Source organism: Agelaius tricolor, unplaced genomic scaffold, assembly GCF_023055355.1.
Source record: "Agelaius tricolor isolate 1412-34295 unplaced genomic scaffold, bAgeTri1.0.p SCAF_6, whole genome shotgun sequence".
Classification (NCBI taxonomy): domain Eukaryota; kingdom Metazoa; phylum Chordata; class Aves; order Passeriformes; family Icteridae; genus Agelaius; species Agelaius tricolor.
In genome coordinates, this window is record NW_027269266.1 from 54683357 (window position 1) to 54701056 (window position 17700).

General features: G+C 38.5%; 1 protein-coding gene across 2 annotated transcripts in view; it reads left to right on the forward strand.

Moving 5' to 3' along the window:
* Nucleotides 1–17700, forward strand: part of ADCY1 (adenylate cyclase 1) — a 161640-nt gene that overhangs the window by 54781 nt on the left and 89159 nt on the right. For both annotated transcript variants that reach the window (XM_071429866.1, XM_071429867.1), the window contains exon 3: nucleotides 13622–13740. In XM_071429866.1, coding sequence (XP_071285967.1) covers nucleotides 13622–13740 — 119 coding nt within the window. The remainder of the gene's footprint in view (nucleotides 1–13621; nucleotides 13741–17700) is intronic.

Consider the following 17700-nt stretch of genomic DNA (forward strand, 5'->3'; position numbering starts at 1 on the left):
TGGTGAAAAAGACCCGGGCTTGCTGGTCATCAGCTGAACATGAGGCAGATTGTGCCCAGGAGGCCAAAAATGGCAGTGGCATCCTGGCCTGTATCAGTAATAGTGTGGCCAGCAGGACTGGAAAAGTGATTGTCCCCAGGTACTGGGCACTGGTCAGGCCACGTTTTGAATCCGGTGTTCAGTTTTGGACTCCTCAGTACAAGAAAGGCCTTGAGGGGCTGGAGCGTGTCCAGAGAAGGGCAGTTAAGCTGGGGAAGGGTCTGGAGAATAAGTCCTGTGAGGAGGTGTTGAGAGAGGTGGGGTTGTTTAGCTTGGAGAAAAGTAGGCTCAGGGGGATTGTATTGATCTCTACAACTGCATGAAAGGAGGTTGTAGCCAGGTGGGAGTCAGTTTCTTCTCCCAGGTAGCAAGGGACAAGAGGACATGGCCTCAAACTCTACCAAGGGAGGTTCAGGTTGGACCTTAGGAAGAATTTCTTCATGGAAAGGACTGTCAAGCATAGTAATGGGATGCCCATGGAGGTGGTGGAGTCTCCATCATTGGATGTGTTCAAACAAACCAACTGTACGTGGCACTCAGTGTCATGATCTTGTTGACAAGGGGGTGTCTGGCCAGAGGTTGGACTTGATGATCTCAGAGGCCTTTTCCAATCTAGATGATTCTGCAATAAATTGATAACTTAAAAATTGGTGGTTGTATAATTCTAAACCTGTTAATACTTTGGCTGTTAGGGATTTTGGAAGAAATAATGGAAAATTTATAATATGTTCTCTTTAAAGCAACTGTCAATCAAATATGCTAGTGTTTGACTCTGAATTTTTCAGTTTATTTTTCCTTCTTGCATTGTGTAGCTTCAATTAGAGAGAGAAAAGGAGGAGGGATGAACAGGCTCACACAAACCTGTCCTTATTAGATGACTAAAGACACACACCATACAGTCTTAAGCAGATAACAGTTTTTAGCAGATAACATCTTGGATAACAGTTGCCAAGGCAAATAATCATAATTAGGCACACTGGCTAGAGTGCACCAGATTCTGAAGTTCAACTGAGAGACAAATAATTCAAAAGAGTTTCTTAGAGTTGATTTCTAAATTTAGAATAATATCCATGTCAGAAGTGCGGTATGAACACTAATACAATGTTGTTATGCATTTTAGTAGGACGCCACATTATGAAGTAAAGCAACCTCAATAGTGAATACTGATTTTCTTCCCTCAGCAGCAGGAATTCATAGAAAACTTTAAATGTCATTAGAAAAGTCCTCTTGCGTGTATTTTTATTGTTGTTCACTCCTAGAACAGTCTTGACTGTAATAAAAAAGTTATCTAACATGTTACACAAATTTGACACTTTCCCTGTGTCAGTCTTCAACCACAGGGTGGTTCCACCATAGACCATAAACTGCTTTGTTGCCTAGGTGTTTCATGTCACAGCAGCTGGCACTGCCACATGTGAAGTTTGCCAAATTATATGTTACCACTTGAGCACAGATTATCTCCTTGAATGGAATACTGAGCTGGGCACTTTACTTTTATTCCAATATATGAAATGAGTTGGGCACTTTACTTTCATTCCAATATGTGAAAAAGTATATGCTGCTGGCACACATATTCTTATGGATTTTTTTGCCTGTTTCCTTTGGCCAACTGTCTATGGTGGAAAAGAGCTAGATTACACCTCATTAACTGGCAAAAGAAATACATTCTAAGGTAGCATTTTTGTCAGGTTTGCCATTCTAAATGAACTCTGTCTGTCATGTGATTTAAATTCTTTCCAAGGATTCTGTTCCCCATTACCTCTTCAATACAAACTTATTTCATTTAGAGTTTAACTCCCCTTCATTCACATTTGATTAGGAATTTCCCAGTTTGACAAGGAAATAATGAATTAAATCTGAGTCACACTTGCTATTTTAAGTAGGTGAATACATTCTTTGCTTCCTTAGCATATTACTGATTGGTCCTTGTTCTTCTACTCTGGAAGGCTATGAGATTTTCTCCTATGGGTTAGTCTTGCTTCCTTGCTCTGTAAAAAGACAAAATGAAGCAAAGGACAAAAGCTTTTAGGTTTTTCCTATCTAAATTAGAAAAACATCTAGATTTTTCAAAGCAAACCATATTTATATCTTAGTCTTTGGAGATTCAGACATCTATTCCATTTTATTGTTTTATGCTATGATTTTCTTTCCTATTGCTGTAGTAAAGGCATTTACAGTCCTTGAAAAAGGAAATGCTAACTGCTTGCCATGGAATATGTCTTTCTTAGGTTCTAAAATTACTTTTATTGACTTCAGGTTTCTGGGGTTTTTTCATTCCTTAGTTTGCTTATTCCCCACTAGTGGGCTCAAGTACCTACCAATAGCAATCAAAAAGCTTATCTCTACTGAAGATTTCCTGCTTTTTCTGCCACCAGCAGAGATCTGTACTAAAAAAGAGCACGTGCTGATAATGAGTCGCTGCCGCAACTCTAAATGAAAGTGTGTGATGCTGTATCAGACAGTAGCAGTTGTGTGAAGCATTGGTACTAGCACAGCACTGTGTCCTCAAAGTTCCATTAATTCTGGACTCTCAGCTACAGATTGTGTTGGCTCCAGCAAGAACAGAAGACTGAAGATGTTAGTAGTCTTTCTCTTGCTGCTTCCCTGTGTTGGCTCCATTTCTCAACCAGATTCTAGAGGAGACCACAGAGATTTGCCACATATCCATGTAGAGTTGGTGGAGATATGTAGGTTTTGGAGGAGCGTGGGGAAGGAGAATGTCATAACTCATGTGTTGCAGTAGAAACCCACAAGTCATCCACAATAGCCAGTCTTTATCTTTTCACACCTCATATTTATGTAGTTTGCTAAAGGCATTGTGTTTAATTCTAATTGGTTATTTACTTATGGCAATTCAGTTCATTGGTTAGTAGTTGCTACTGTATGTGTCTGTCAAAGCTTTCCTCTTTAATGATGTTTACATTCTTTTTTCGAGGGTACAGAATCATTCTCACAGTTAGAAGACTCTATTTTTACAGGTGCATATTACTTTCTCACGGGAACTTGTTAGGCTATGTATTAGCTGTACTTTGCTGAAGTAGAAGGCCTGAGCCATGATTTTACAAGGGTAATCAAGGTTCTTATTTTATAAGGCTTTACCTATATGCAACACTCATGGGATGGAGGAAAATCAGAGAATGACACAGTCCCAGAACCAACTTGAGCTGTAACATGTAGCATGTTCTTCAAGAAAAATTCCACTAGTTGAGGGTTGGAGCATTAATGAGGGCAGAAGAGGGGGATGTGTCCATCTTGCCGAAGGTTAAACTCTCTGACATTCCCTTCCTGCGGAATACATCCTTGCCTAATCAAGATATTCAATGTTACATTGTTGGAACAAACCAGACATGGCTGTGGAATGGTATGCGCTGTTGTAACTGTAGATGAAACTTAGTACACCATGAGTAAGCCAGTAAAAATTTGTCTACTCTTCCACTTACTGGTAAAGCTGATGCTGCTTGTGAGTCCCTCTGCCTAAATTTTGGAAGAAGAAATACAATAACAGGATTGTTGTCCCAGTCCTGTTCATGATGTAACACAGGACAGCGTGTGTCACTTAAGCCTCTAGAAAATCTGAGCTCACAGATGTCCCATCTGCAGGCCAGCTTAGGAATTGCAATTAGGGCTTCTGTGTTCTCTCTAATCATGGCATTAGCAGATGATTGGTGCTCTTTGTAATAATTTTTAAGACCTCTCGTTATTTTAATCAGAAAATATTTTCAATAATAAATTATAATTTATAATTAATAAAGAAGAATAAATTATAAGTTTTGAATTTATGCTTTAAGTGTGCCTTTTTTTGTTTTTAACATATATACTCAAACTACCTGTGCTCACAGTCAAGTGCTACCATGAAGGGATCTTTTCACTGGACCATGAAAACGAGTCTTCCTGACTCTGCAGGACAGGGGGCAAAATGTTTTCTTTCCACATAGGAAGATTTAGAAAACTATGTTCAGTGGCTCTTCTGTGCCACACAAAGTTTCATCTTCATTGATATACCCTAAAGAACCTACTTATTAAAATCCTACTGAAGCATAATTGAAACAAAGATATTTGTTAAGCTAGCACTGCTGGAGTTGAGAAATACCTGTCCCTGGCAATGTACTGCAGAAATGCTTTTCCTTCTTTCCTGCCAAGCATAAGGAAGCTTTCAAGTTATGCCTTAACTATAAAGGCGCTATTTTGTTCCTCTCTCTCAAGTTCACTACCAGTAGGAAGATTTCTATTAACTGAAATGAGTATAAACTTTGTCCTGTCAAGTTTCTATAATAGTTTTGTGGACCTATTGGATATTGCCAGTGACTTTTCAGAGCGAGTAAATGTTAAAGATAAAAGGTGAAAGTAAAAAGACTAGCAGTAATTTGGATACTGTATGATTTATTCATTGCCAGTTTGTATCTGGTAAAAACTGTTAGCTAGCCTTTCTGATGATTAATCTTTATTGATGTATTTCTAACGCACTCTGATTTAATAGATATGAGGATAACTAGTAAGACAGCTTGTGCTTTTTATGCTTTCGGTTTTCTTATTTATTCTCATAACCTTTCTCAGCACTTGTTCCTATTTGAACAAGACTTGTGGAGCTGATCTCAACTTAGCCTACTATTAATCTTCTCAGGAATCACACTTGCCTTTTTAGGATAGTGTCATATACATATTCTTTGATCAGGGAGTATCTGGGGTTTCTTTACATGCAGAGGTTTCCAACTCATTGTTACAGTCCAGTTTTAAAATTATTAGAAATGCTTCTGCCTGAATTAAGGTACAAACAAATGTCAAAGTAAATAGTATGGATTTCATTTGATAGCAAATATGAGAAAGAGAGACAGAGAGAGAGAGAAAAGAAGACAAAGAAATAGAAAAGCAGTGGGGGGAACAGAAAGAGAGTAACAGAGACAGAAAAAAGAAAATACCACCACTCTCTGGATCCCACCATCGTCCCATTGATCCTCTCTAGCTGTTCTTCTTGGTGGTGAAGGTCCCTCTGAAAAGCATAGAATCTGATGAATAAAGATATGCTCAGACCAGGTGGTAATGCACAGGTACCTCCCCTCTGTGGGGGACAGCTTGATGTAGTCTCTTGCAGCAGACTCTGGATATGTTGCATCACTTTGCATCACGTACAGTCCTGTGGTGCAACGTCTCAGGAATAAGTCTGGGGAGCACCTTGGGGGGGTCTTTGATGGATTGTGACACCTCTCAGTTGCCTCTTATGTGAGTGTCCTGTGGATGTGGCCTGTGGGGTTGGAGGTTTCACAGCTGGGCCAATTTGTATAAGGGAGGATGGGTATTCAGTGCCTTCTGAGCAGAGGTTATGCCACACACCTCTTCCCTCACCCTCAGTTGCAGGAGGAGTCTGTAAACCTCTGTGGGCTGTGGTGTCCCCCACCCAAAACTCAGAAAGAGATGATTCTCAGTGCAGCTGCTGTGTTTGCTTTTCTTGTGGATGCATCCCTCAGCCTGAGATGACTGAGCAGTAGTGTCCCCTTTATCTTATCTGGACAGCTTAACTCACAGTCCAAAGTTCCAGTCAGGCGTCTCCAAGGAGGGGTGGGCTTCTGTGGTTCTAGCTTCTTTATAAAGTTTTTGCTATAATGGGTAAAGCTCCTTCATAGCAATATTTTTATTAACCACTTCAATCCCTGACACTTATTTAGCTTGTGTTTTAGTGGATGGTGCCTACAAAGTACAATGTGCTACCGAGTTTTTCTCATTCTTATCATGCTACTTCTTGAATGCTATCTTGTGGAGTTTGTACATTCTAGCAGTTTTATGGTTTCCTTATGCCCACTCTCCATCCCAATGTATCTGTAGCTCATTGCCTTCCATTTTAGCCAAGACTTCATGTTCTCCTAATTCTTTCCCAAGGCCTTACCATCTCCATTGTGACTAACAATGTTCCATGTGGAAACTACCAATGCCTCATTAAACACTATTGTTCTGATTAATCCTTCCTTTCCTTTATTTAAACAAAAATAATCACTTAACCATAGAAAGATGTCAAGTTGGTCTGGTATAGGTGTATTCAGACTGAATGCATTGTGCAGTTCATACAGTGTATTGGTCATCTACCATAACTGTGTTTTTAGCCATTCTCTTACTACTCAAAATCTGTGCATTAGGTATCTGGTCTTTTAGGGATGGTCCTTTATGATTACGGTTGTAGCAATGACTTGCTGATAAATAGAACTTTCCAAGCAATCTCGGGACTGTTCTGAAACATTGCCACCTTGTGGCGTCTGGAAGCTCACCGTCTTTAACAGTGCTATTTCATGTACTTAGATGGAAGAAAGGGCATAGCAGAGCTGAATTTCCAATAATTCACTAATGAAATCTGCTGCCTTTGTTTTCCAGCTTACAAAAAATATAAATGAATCCTAATAGTCGTTCACAAAATCATTCTTCCATGCATTGCATTAAGCTTCTTTTCACTCTCCTTTTTTTTGTTTTTCCTTAGAGTGAATTAAAATGGCTCTGAAGTGTAATGTACAGGTGACAGAGATTGTGAGCTCACTAAGATGTAGCTTTTAAAATTATACAAAATTGAGCATGGTACCATGGTCATATTATGTAGCAGGCGGTAATATTTAGGATGTACTTTGGAGTCCCTGCTGACTAACTAGAAACTGAATCTCAAAATGATATAGATGAGTTGACTCTGAAACAGTCTCATTAATGCTTTACATGCATGTCTGATGCTTGTCTTCTCTAGGGAGAAAAGTTTGTGTTAAAATATGGTGGCACTTTCCTCTTAAGTATAGCAATAACAAAAGAAGATCTGTGATAGACTGCAAAAATTGTTGGGTTAGATTTCATGTTCCATATTGTAAAGGAATTTTCTAGAGTAGATGATCAAAATCTCCTTTCTTTTTTGAGCTCCTTTTCCTATTTGTCATCATTTTTGGACTGTTACTACAGAAAACAAAAATATTCATGTTTTATCAGCCAAGAAACAAATATGTAAACCTGGTTTTGTCACGTTATTTTTTTTTACTTTCTTCATTCCTAAAGTTGCTATGAAAATGCAAAATAAAAAGGTAAGAGGGGCATGAAGACTATCCTGAATAATGTGGTTCAGTGCTAGGGAGGGTGAAAAAGGACCAGGATCTGGAGTGCCATGCAGACTTATTGCGTTCCCCAGCACGAAATTGGTAACCTACAAGTCCCATTTAGAGCAAGTTCCACAAGACAGAGCTCTCTGTTGTCCCGGTGTGGGGCTCAGACTCCCTGATGAGTGAAGGCAATGCCAGCATGCTGGCTGGAAGGAGTAGTTCAGGAAGAATTTGATGAAGCTGGCTGAAAGAGATGGAGCTCTATCCATTACTGCCCTGGTCTCATGGGATTGAGAAACATGCAAAGTAATACAGTTTTCTACATGGCCCTTCCACAGCCTGCAGCTCTGAGGCAATGCTGCAGGCTGTGGAAGGGCCATGTAGAAAACTGTATTATTTTGCATGTTTCTCAATCCTTCTCAATCCTCAATCCAACAGTTCCCTTGGCTGCTTCTCTCAGCTTGGTTGCTTATCTCAGAAAAAAATGACAGCTGTTTCCTTTGATAAAGTAGTCTGCTCTGACTATAAATAGTATTTCCATTTTGCTTTCTTTATATCTCACATGATAAACTACAGGAATACAACTTAGCATGGGGAAGCACAGCAAGTTCTTTGACAGAAATTTGTGAGAATGCTGGCTAGGAACATTTAAGATATTCATATGCTTTTGAGCCTTCTTTTCTGATGAAGGGAGTATGGATTCATTTACAGCTTCCTGAAAGAATTTGAAAATGTATCAGAGTCATTTCCCATACTAATGTCAAAAAAAATCATTTTGTACAATAGGAATAACTGCATAATATTTGGACAACTGCATGGAATGATTCTAAATCAAGGTGAAAATTTTAAAGGACTTTGAGTAACTTATAAGTGTTCGGAATGAGAAGTAAAATGAGAAAAGAGTATGATTTTCAAAATGGGAGGGGGACAGGCATCTTCTTTTGGAGGCAGGCATGAGAAATGTATTAGGAATATGTACTGGGGACTCCCATAAAAGAGAGTGGGAGAGACATTGTCCAGGGCAGGGATGGGGATAGAAGAGAGAATTGTGGTGAGAAGCCTCCAAAATGGAGAAAACTGAAGGGAGTGTTGGGGCAGAATAGAGCATGCAGACAATGGGGTTTTTTTCTTCAATAGTGTCTGCTTGCTTCTTTCCTCTCCCTTCTCAGAAATGAGAAATCACACAGCTCCTAGAGTGTGCTCAGCCTTGAGCTCCTCTTCTGTTTTAGAAGACCCACGTGTGTTGTGAGATAGCAAGATGGCTTCAGGGCTTCCCAGGAGGCTTCAGGCACCTACCTCTCCTGGTCCTTGTGTACCAAGGGAGACACCTGGATACACAGTGGTCAAAGCAGACCTCTGGACATCATCGAGCCCAGCCATTCCTTCAAAGCAGGGCTGCCAGTGACACCAGGTCTGGTCAACTGTGGCTTTGTCTACTCAAGTCTTGAATAATTCTTAAAGTTTTTTCTTGGGTCCAACCCAAAAAGAAAATTGCAGTTCAGGGTTATGTACTTGTAAATAGGGTTGAGGATGTTCCAAGGAATAACATAGGGTATTTTTGTCCATTAACAATGGGAAACACTTTTTTCTTATCCATTTCTCTGCCTTGGCATATTTTCATTCTTTGTTACGTGCATAATCGTACTAGTTGTTGAATAGGGCCAAGGTAACACTGAGCAATTCCTAATTCATTTGGTATGCACATTTTGACTTGCCTTGGAGTCAAAATGAATGTTTGTTCCTCCTCTGTCTTCTAGTGATGCTCCATTGCTGGAGAGAGAAATTTGAATGTTTTTCTAAATTGAGTATCTTTCTCAAAAATAGCTATCTTTATTAGTAGAGCAGTAATCATTATTAATCAGGATGATACCATTGGCAGAGGCAGCTAAATTGGGCATTTGAAATCCCAGAGCAAGACTGCCAATATAAAATGTTGCGAATGAAGGAGATGTATATCCTCATCTATCATTTTCTTTTTTTAGTGAGATTTCTGCAGGGAATGCAAAATCATTGACTGACAATTACAGTCTCTGAAAGTATTTTTTATTCAGCATGTGATTCACTTTAGATCATTTTAATGCTGAGTAAAGATGTACTGCATGAGAAGAGAGTACAAATCCCTAAAATAGTGTAAGTTGTTGTGTGGAAAAAATTTAATGTTCTGAAAACAGCTGTAATAATCCTAAAAAAACATCGTGAACCATTGAGAAATAATAAAATGTTGAAACATTTTGTTTCTACTAGACCTTGTGATTAGGAATATATCATGAGTTGAGGCTACCTCAACAGGAAACAATTTGTGACCAGTTAGAAGGTTTGCAACATGAGTGTTGTTTTATTTTGGTAAAAGGTGTTGTGAATTGATTAGTGCTCCCTGTATATACTCTCTATTTTTTCCTGTCATCACCCACCCCTGTTGGAGCCAACAACCACTCAAGCAAGAATGTCACCATAAATGTGAGCGGTCTTCCTTTGGTTCTGTCACTTGTTCCATTCAATGCACTATCCTGCACACCTAGTTTTCCTTTTAGCCTGGTTTACAGATTACTTTTATAATCAGATTAGCCATACAGGAGCAAATGAAAAAACTGGACAAAAACTGTAGGACTTGCTGAATAGAAGTCTAGGCAGAGCCCCTTCCCAAACCTACCAACAGCTATATTTTGTGTACATGAATTCACTCTTGCTGCTCCAAAACTCTGAGTCCTTCAGCATTCCTTAGTCTGACCTGAAGGGCAATACGGCTTTGCTTGATAGATGAGATTTTGCTGTAAATAGGAGAGACTTTTCTTATATTCTTTCTAGAGAGCTGGATGGTGTCTTTCATTTACTTTCAGTGTTTTGATACTCTGCATTGCAGGTTACATTTTCCAGTCTCCCCTTAAGGGACAAATCATGCAGTCATGCTGCTTACAGTCATGCTGCTGCTTCCCTTCTTGATCTGAAAGGTCAGCAGTGGCTGCCCTTTGAGAAAGCCATAACTGCATCTTTCCTCACTTGGTGAGGAATCTAATCTCTAATCTCATCTCCCTCTCACTTTCATCTCTAATGAAAAAAGCAAGTCATCATAATTTGATAGAGGATTTTCATATGTTCCCTTCAGCTCTTCTTATAGTCAACCTAATGTGTATAAGAATCATTATTGTTGTAGCCTCCCTTAATACATCTGACATCTGCACATTTCAATGCAGTCAGGTGCTACATCCTACAGCTCTCCAATGCTGCCTTCATAGTAATGATTCTAATTACTTCCCTGGATTGCATGTTATTTGCCATGCACTGCAGACATTATCTGTGAGCTTTTTATTCACGTATTGTAATTGTGTTTGCAGACCATAGAAGAACTATTCAGTTAGCACTACTCTCTGGAAGAGTCTGTCACTATAATTTTTATTTGCTTTTTTGTCTGGTTAAGTTTGCCTTTCTAGGAAACAGAAGTCTAAACCCAGTCTCTCCTTAACAGTTTTGGATTTTACTAATCCGTTTCAGCAAAATGGTGAAAATCTTGTTTAATGTGTTCACTGCAAGAGAAGCTCCAGAGAGCATTTAGTCCTTATCAGACATTGTAAACTTCTTATCCAGAGCAATACTTATGAAATTCCATCACTTTTGCGGTCTTAAGCATCAGGGAATATAACCATCTGTCCAAATTCCTCTCTTGTATGTGCTTTTTATTGCCTGAGAGGTGGTCATCTCCTTTTATAACCTCAGTTTATTTCTCTTAACACTGTAAATCAACTTTAGGACACAAGTAGCAGTCAACAGAGCTTCATAAGATCCACTATGGGCAAAATACTTGTTTTGGATTGTAACCCAAAATTTGTGTTACCCAAATACAATTCTGCTGCAGAAATATAAGTTTACTTAATTAAATCAGCATAAAATTTAGAGTGAATAACCATTTGTTAGTGATGTGAAAGGCTTTGGTTAATTGGAAATGGCTATACGTGTAAAATGTCAACAAATATTGAAATCCATAATATTCTTTGCCATATTCTTGGTGTACACTGTTACGAATGTAGAGGAGAGCTTAAGTAAGTCCTGCCTTAGACTCAGATTTCTGGCAGTAGCTCTGTTGGGAGTAGCCTGCAGCCCAGATCACTCTCACTCACAGGTTCTTAATAATGGTCAGTTAGGTCTATTACAAAATTATTTATTTAATTATCATTTATTTATTTATTTATTTATTTCACCCAAATTTAACAGACATAAAACTTTAACAGATGACATACTACACAGGATAAGCAAAAGAAACACTACTACCAGATAACCACAGTGCACAACTGAAGTGCCTACTATTACAGCTAGCAAAGAAATAGCATAGATTAGGATTCCATGTAGCTTACCATCCAGTTGCTGATGGGGCACACATAGGATCCTTCCTCTCAATTCCCAGGAATGTAACTGCAAAACTTGCATCCAAACTTGTGGGAGAAGTCCTGCACATTTCCAGGGTGTGTGTCAGACGCTTCTACCTCCATGAAAATTTGTATAGCTTTTATAGTTAGTAAAGTAATGTGTCTCACAGTTGGGAATTCCTAGCTCATCTCCCTGCATCTCGCTCTCAAGACGAGATAGTTATTGTCAGCTGGGGATCTCACCTCCCTGGTGCCAGAGATAACGCACTGCTCAACATCTGTCCAGCCTGGGTTATGTCACCAATTCTTGTGAGGGGCAGAATGTCCAGAGCTATGCACCAGCTGATGGACATAGCAGATAAGCTCTTCTGTAGCAGGAAGGAATGTTCTGCTACATATATTTAAGAAGAGTAGGAAATAGAGTTAGCTAACAGTCCATAGCCTCAAGACAATGTGACCACCATAAACACGACAGAACTTAAGTCCAAAATTAACCAGAGATGTTCTGCAAAGTTTAACTTCTTACTTTTTTCAATGTGTCTTCCAGAAGAAACTGTTAAGATAAAAAACCCTTTGAATAAACTTTGAGTATTATTTAATGGCTTTATCTGGTGAATGTGGGCATGTTAGCAACATAATAGCACTTGCTGATATTATTAACCCTCTTCTCAGTGTTAATTTTTGCTCCTTATTTATTTAATATTGATTAAAGAAAAGGAGGATGAGGTTCGGCCAAAATATGCATTTCTGTGACATCTTGTAGCTGCCATTACAGTGGCTCTTGACTGTCAGATAACAGAATCACAGAATAGTTGAGGCCGGAAGGGCACTCTGGAAGTCATGTGGTCTAACCACCTTGGTTTCCAGGATGAGATCCTTCATCACTTTCAGGACCCAAGGTGAAACTGACTGGCCTGAAGTTCCCTGCATCCTCCTTCTTTTCTAGAGAAGTGACATTTCCTTTCTGCAGTCTTGCATCACTTCTCCCAGTCACCATGTTTGACTGTTAGGAGTGACTTTATAGCAGCATCTGACAGCTCACTCAGTGAGCTTGTGAATGTGTCCTGTCAGGGCCTATGGACTTACATCTATCTAGTTTACTTAATTATTCACTGACCTAATCCTCTTCCATCAAAGGTACACCTTCCTTGCTCCTAGCCTCATCCGTTTTTCTCTGGAACCCAAGATTCCTGAATCAGATCAGATGTGGTTATATGAATTCATTCAGACTGAACGAATGGCTGAAACTAGCAGGTCTGATGGATAAACTTGGAAATGCATTTTAAATGGCGAGCATTTTCTGGGTGAAAATAAAATGAATGAATGTGTGCATGTAGGTAGGTATCTTGAGTAGGTATCTATGGACCCCTTACAACACCTAAGAACAGCAGTTTCAGATTTTCCAGATGGTTCCTGTGAATGGGTCAGAATATGTGGAAAAACTACATGGGCTTTTATAGCCAATACTGACAAGATCCATAATATTAGACTCTTTTTATGCAGGTCAGTGACCCGATCTAAAAATTTCTCTGTGAGTATAGCAAGAAGATGTGTTTAGCTAGGGTTTTGTACTGATGCAGTTCATTAAAGACATTGCCACACTGGCTAAGATGCCATTAAAACTGTGCTTACTATTCCACTGAATTTGACAGTGGATAAATCCATCATCTACTCTCACTGCTTAATAACCAGCTGTCATAGTCCTTGTAATGTAACACTTTCATTATCCAGGAAGAAAAAGAACACACAAAAAGATAGCAAGTGATCCTGGGAAGTCTTTCTCAGACAGATAAATGCTGCTAAGACTAAAGTAAGTTGCTATTATTAGAACTGTAATGTTAATAAAAAATATGGACAATTATATGCTCTTGAGGCTGGCTTTTTTGCTTTTTCTGGTTAGTTGTGGGGGTTTGTTTTTTGGTTTTTGGGGTTGTTTTTTTGGTGTGTTTTTTTTATTTTTCTTTTTTTTTTTTAGTCTTTTAGCAGAAGACTTAAAAGGAGACACCCACACAGTTTGCAGGAGTTTGAGAGAAATGGTTGATATTATTTATGCAGCAGACCTTTTAAGACAGCAGATTAAGAGAAGATTGTCCAGTTTGCTAGTTTAAAACTTAGAAAAATGGTCATAGACTATACCACAAAACTGATGTTGCTTATATTTTCTTTTAGGAACGTCTCTTGATGAGCCTTTTGCCCAGGAATGTTGCAATGGAAATGAAGGAAGACTTCCTGAAGCCACCTGAAAGGATTTTCCACAAGATTTACATTCAAAGGCATGACAATGTTAGGTAGGATTGATGCAGCCCATTAAAAAAACTAAAGAACTAGGAATATTTAGTACAAGGACAGCGATGTATAATTGCACTCAGGTTTCAGAGGTAAAAAAACAAGCAATAAAGTGAAGATTTATCATTTATACAGAGTAGAAGAATGGGTGCACTAGGAAGATTTAATCTTCTCAGGAGATAAGCCTGAATCAATAAAGTAGTGCTGGGAGACTGACAGCTTTTTCCAAATGACTAGTCATTGGTTTTGTACTGTATTATGTTTTGGGTGAGCAGGAGCATTTGTTCTGCATGCTAGTTTTTGCACATTTATATTTTTTTGATAGTCAGATTAATTACTTCTAAATGAATAGATTTTCCTGGGTAATAGCATGGAAACACAGAAAGAAAGTGTGATGCAAACGTAAAGAAATGTGTATTTGTCCACATCACATGAGGGTTACCCCCCAGAGATTATTGACTAAGGTTCTACTTCTTGCTCTTGTTCAGTAGTTGTGTGCAAGTGCAGTCATACTGCTTTTTCTTGAAGTGCATTCTTAGTTTTTATTCTTCTTTGCCTCCAGAACAAATTCCTTAAAGAACTTGTCTGTGTTTTATCACACTACTGCCAAGTGCCTTGCTTCCACATCAAAAACAGCAAAAAAGTTCAGTTGGTGTCACCCTTTTACTAAACAAGGTGTAATGTTAGTAGATGATGCCACAGAGCTGCCTTGATCTTGATTTGCATGGTGTACTCATGAAGCAAAAGAGTAAACTTCAGCACCTTCTCCTCTCCCTCCTCCACTGCTAAGTTTCTTCTCTCAAAATTTAGTCTACCTCCCATTGAGCTGGCAAGGAACACTTCCTAGAGACTAAGTTGTTGCAACTAAAAGCATTTCTGTCACTAAGGGAATCAGAGTCTGGGATTCAGAGTATGGGATCAGAAGACTGCCAAATTAGGTCAGTTTTACACTGTAAAATTTAATATTACTGAATTAAAAATTAGTAGTTTACTTCATGTTAATGGTTAAATTTTGCATAATATTAATCTCATCAGTTTCCTTACAAACTTGATCTTTAACAATAGTTTAAAATTGGTTCTAAGTGTGCACTACCCCAAAGCTGATGCTGAAAATTATGATGTTGTTTGCAGTATCTGATGGTTCTCAATTGTCAAAGTCTGACTTGATAGCTCCTGAAGGACACATTCATAAGCTAAATTAGCTGTCTCACTCCTTCACTTTCCTTTGTTTATGCCACATGGTTTCATTCTGTTACACTCCTCGCCAACACCATTTGCACTTTTTTTCATTTTCTTGCTTGCCTTCCATCTTTGAATGATAACCAGTCTGTCTATTTGCAGTCAGCTTTTCTAATCAAGTCTCATGTATGCCAGGTTTTGATGCTTAGGTATCTGCTACTTTGACCATTTGGTGATCATATTCCTTAATATACTTATAAAAATTGTTTTTAAAAATTATGTCCTCACAGTGCTATAAAACACATTTATGCTACTATTGGTTGCCCTTATATGCAGGGTCCAGGTAAGACTGATAATTATATCATGATTAGTATATTTATATCTTGTATGTGTCACAAATCTCTGCATTCATTACACTGTTTAGAGTCATCTTAGAAAGCATTACTTTGCAGATTATAGTGCTTCTGAGTCCTCTCTTTTGCCAAGATCTTTTTGAAATGCAACCTCAGGAGTAGTCTTTTTTTCTACATGATGTTTATTTCACATAACTGCTAAAATTTTTGTGGCTTATTCACTCCTTTCACGTGGAGTTCATGAAAGCTTTTGAATCAAAACACCCTGTCTGGAGAGGTGAATTAATTCTCTGACATTAAGAAGGTACTTATGGGGCAAATGAAGACCAAGTAAGATGGGGTCATTTTAATGTCACAGGTAAGATCCTGAGGGAAGACAACTGAAAATAGCAGACCTCCCTTCACCATCTGTACTTATAAGAAACTCTATTGCCTTTTATTTCAATAATGAAACTATAATAATGACTAAAAAATGGGGTGAAATTGTGTCCAATAAATATCCAGAAATCTGTGTCTAGCACATCCCAGTCGGCCAGAGTTTCACCCCAGAAGTTTTGTGACTGTGTAGACCTGAAGGATGAAGGAGAACTCCCAGCAGGTGCCACCCTGACATCAGTGTGAAGAATAGCACTACAGCATCCCTTTGGCAGGGCTGCTGGTGGTTAGTGCCAACAGTAAGTGCTTGCTTTACTTTCTTAAGGAGATGAAAATGTTTTTTTCTTCTGGGTAGTGGCAGTAGAGTGCTATAACAGGTAAACCTGAGAGATCATTCCTATATTCTTGTGAATTGTCCTCTTCACATCAAGTGTTCTGTAAAGTGCTGCTATTAAAACAAACCAACAAAAAGTCCCTCTATAATTCTATATTCCAGGGTTTTTTAATTCCATAGCTACACAGTGGAAAATAGAAAATGAGCTGCACTTTTCCTTTTGCAATGCTTTCTTTTTCTCACTGCAAATACCTGGTAGTATCAGAGCACTATTCTTCAGAAAAGATAGTCTGAAGGAAACAGGCATGCAATTAGTAGATTACATGATTTTTCCATTCCTTATCTGTTGAAAAACCAACAGCAAAAAAAATACCCTTATAAGTATCAGAAAGCATCTCTTTCAGTCTTTTAAATAGCTGCCTGAAAAAAGGGCAAAGAATATTTAATCTTACATGTGAAAAAAAGACATTCATACAGCTACTTTCTTTACCTCCTCCCCGAAAAGCACGTTACAGTGGAGATACACATACCTCTGTAAGAAGTGAATGATGGACTAGGGAAAAGTACTGGCATATTTCAGATAACCATGGCAAACTGCCCTGGTTTATAAATTAGTTGGTGAATATTTTATCAACTACCCAATAGCTGTTGAATGACTGCCTGCAACTCACTGTGCTCTGGAGGGGAATGTGTCATGCTTTGATCAGCTCTTCCAGATCTGCAGTACATCTGCTACCTTGTAAAGTTTTTGAACAGAATTGCTGTGCAGTAAGAAATGAGAGCATGTGTTTTAAATGGAGACCAATAACCTAATGCAAATGCACTCTGCAAAACAAGATATGCAAGTACACATCTGATATAGCATTATCCCAGTGAGGACAATAAACTCAACAATCAGAAAACTGAAATAATTACAACGAATAAAATATCTGTAGTTTATCAGAAGGAAATAATCTGTACACAGTCCACAAGCTATTCCAGTACACAGGCTACAGTACAAGTGTTTTTTTACTGGGGTAGTCCCAGACAAGGACACCATGAAAGATGTGGGAACCAAATGTCAAGTTACACCTAAAGGCTACCCAACAGATCAGCTCTTCGGTGGTGCTCAGAAATATGTTTTGTAACATGGAGACATGTTAAAAAACATATTTTCTAAGATTAGGTTAAGAAATTTAAGATTCATATTTCCTTCTTGCCTTGTTCTTACAGGGCTGAGAAATTTACAGATCACATATGTAGGTACAGTGTCCACTGTAAAAACTCACTAGTCCTGACTGAATCTCTCCATGGACCCATAAGTCAATTATGAAAATTTCAAACTGAGTTTCAGCTCAAATATATGCCCTGTATGGAAGCCTCAACACATTTTGTTGTTTGTCTCTTTTGGAATGGATGCTAGATATGCTAGATATTCATGTAACTGTTTCAACTCATGGAGGAATAAGGATATGGCTGGCTTCCTATATTAACACAGAACTTCTTGCTTCATTCTATGACTCAAACAATGTTGAAGAGATAAAAAGAAAGTGAACATTGAACAGCTAAAAATTTCTTGGGCCTCAGGTACAGCAGTTTCATTTAGCCTTATTTTTACAAGCATGAAATAGAACTGGATACTTTAAGAAGAGATATTAATTTTAGGAAACACACTGCCTGATTTCAAAGCTACTAATAAAAAGATTCCTTGTGGCATTTTAGAGGTTCTTGAGAATCAATCT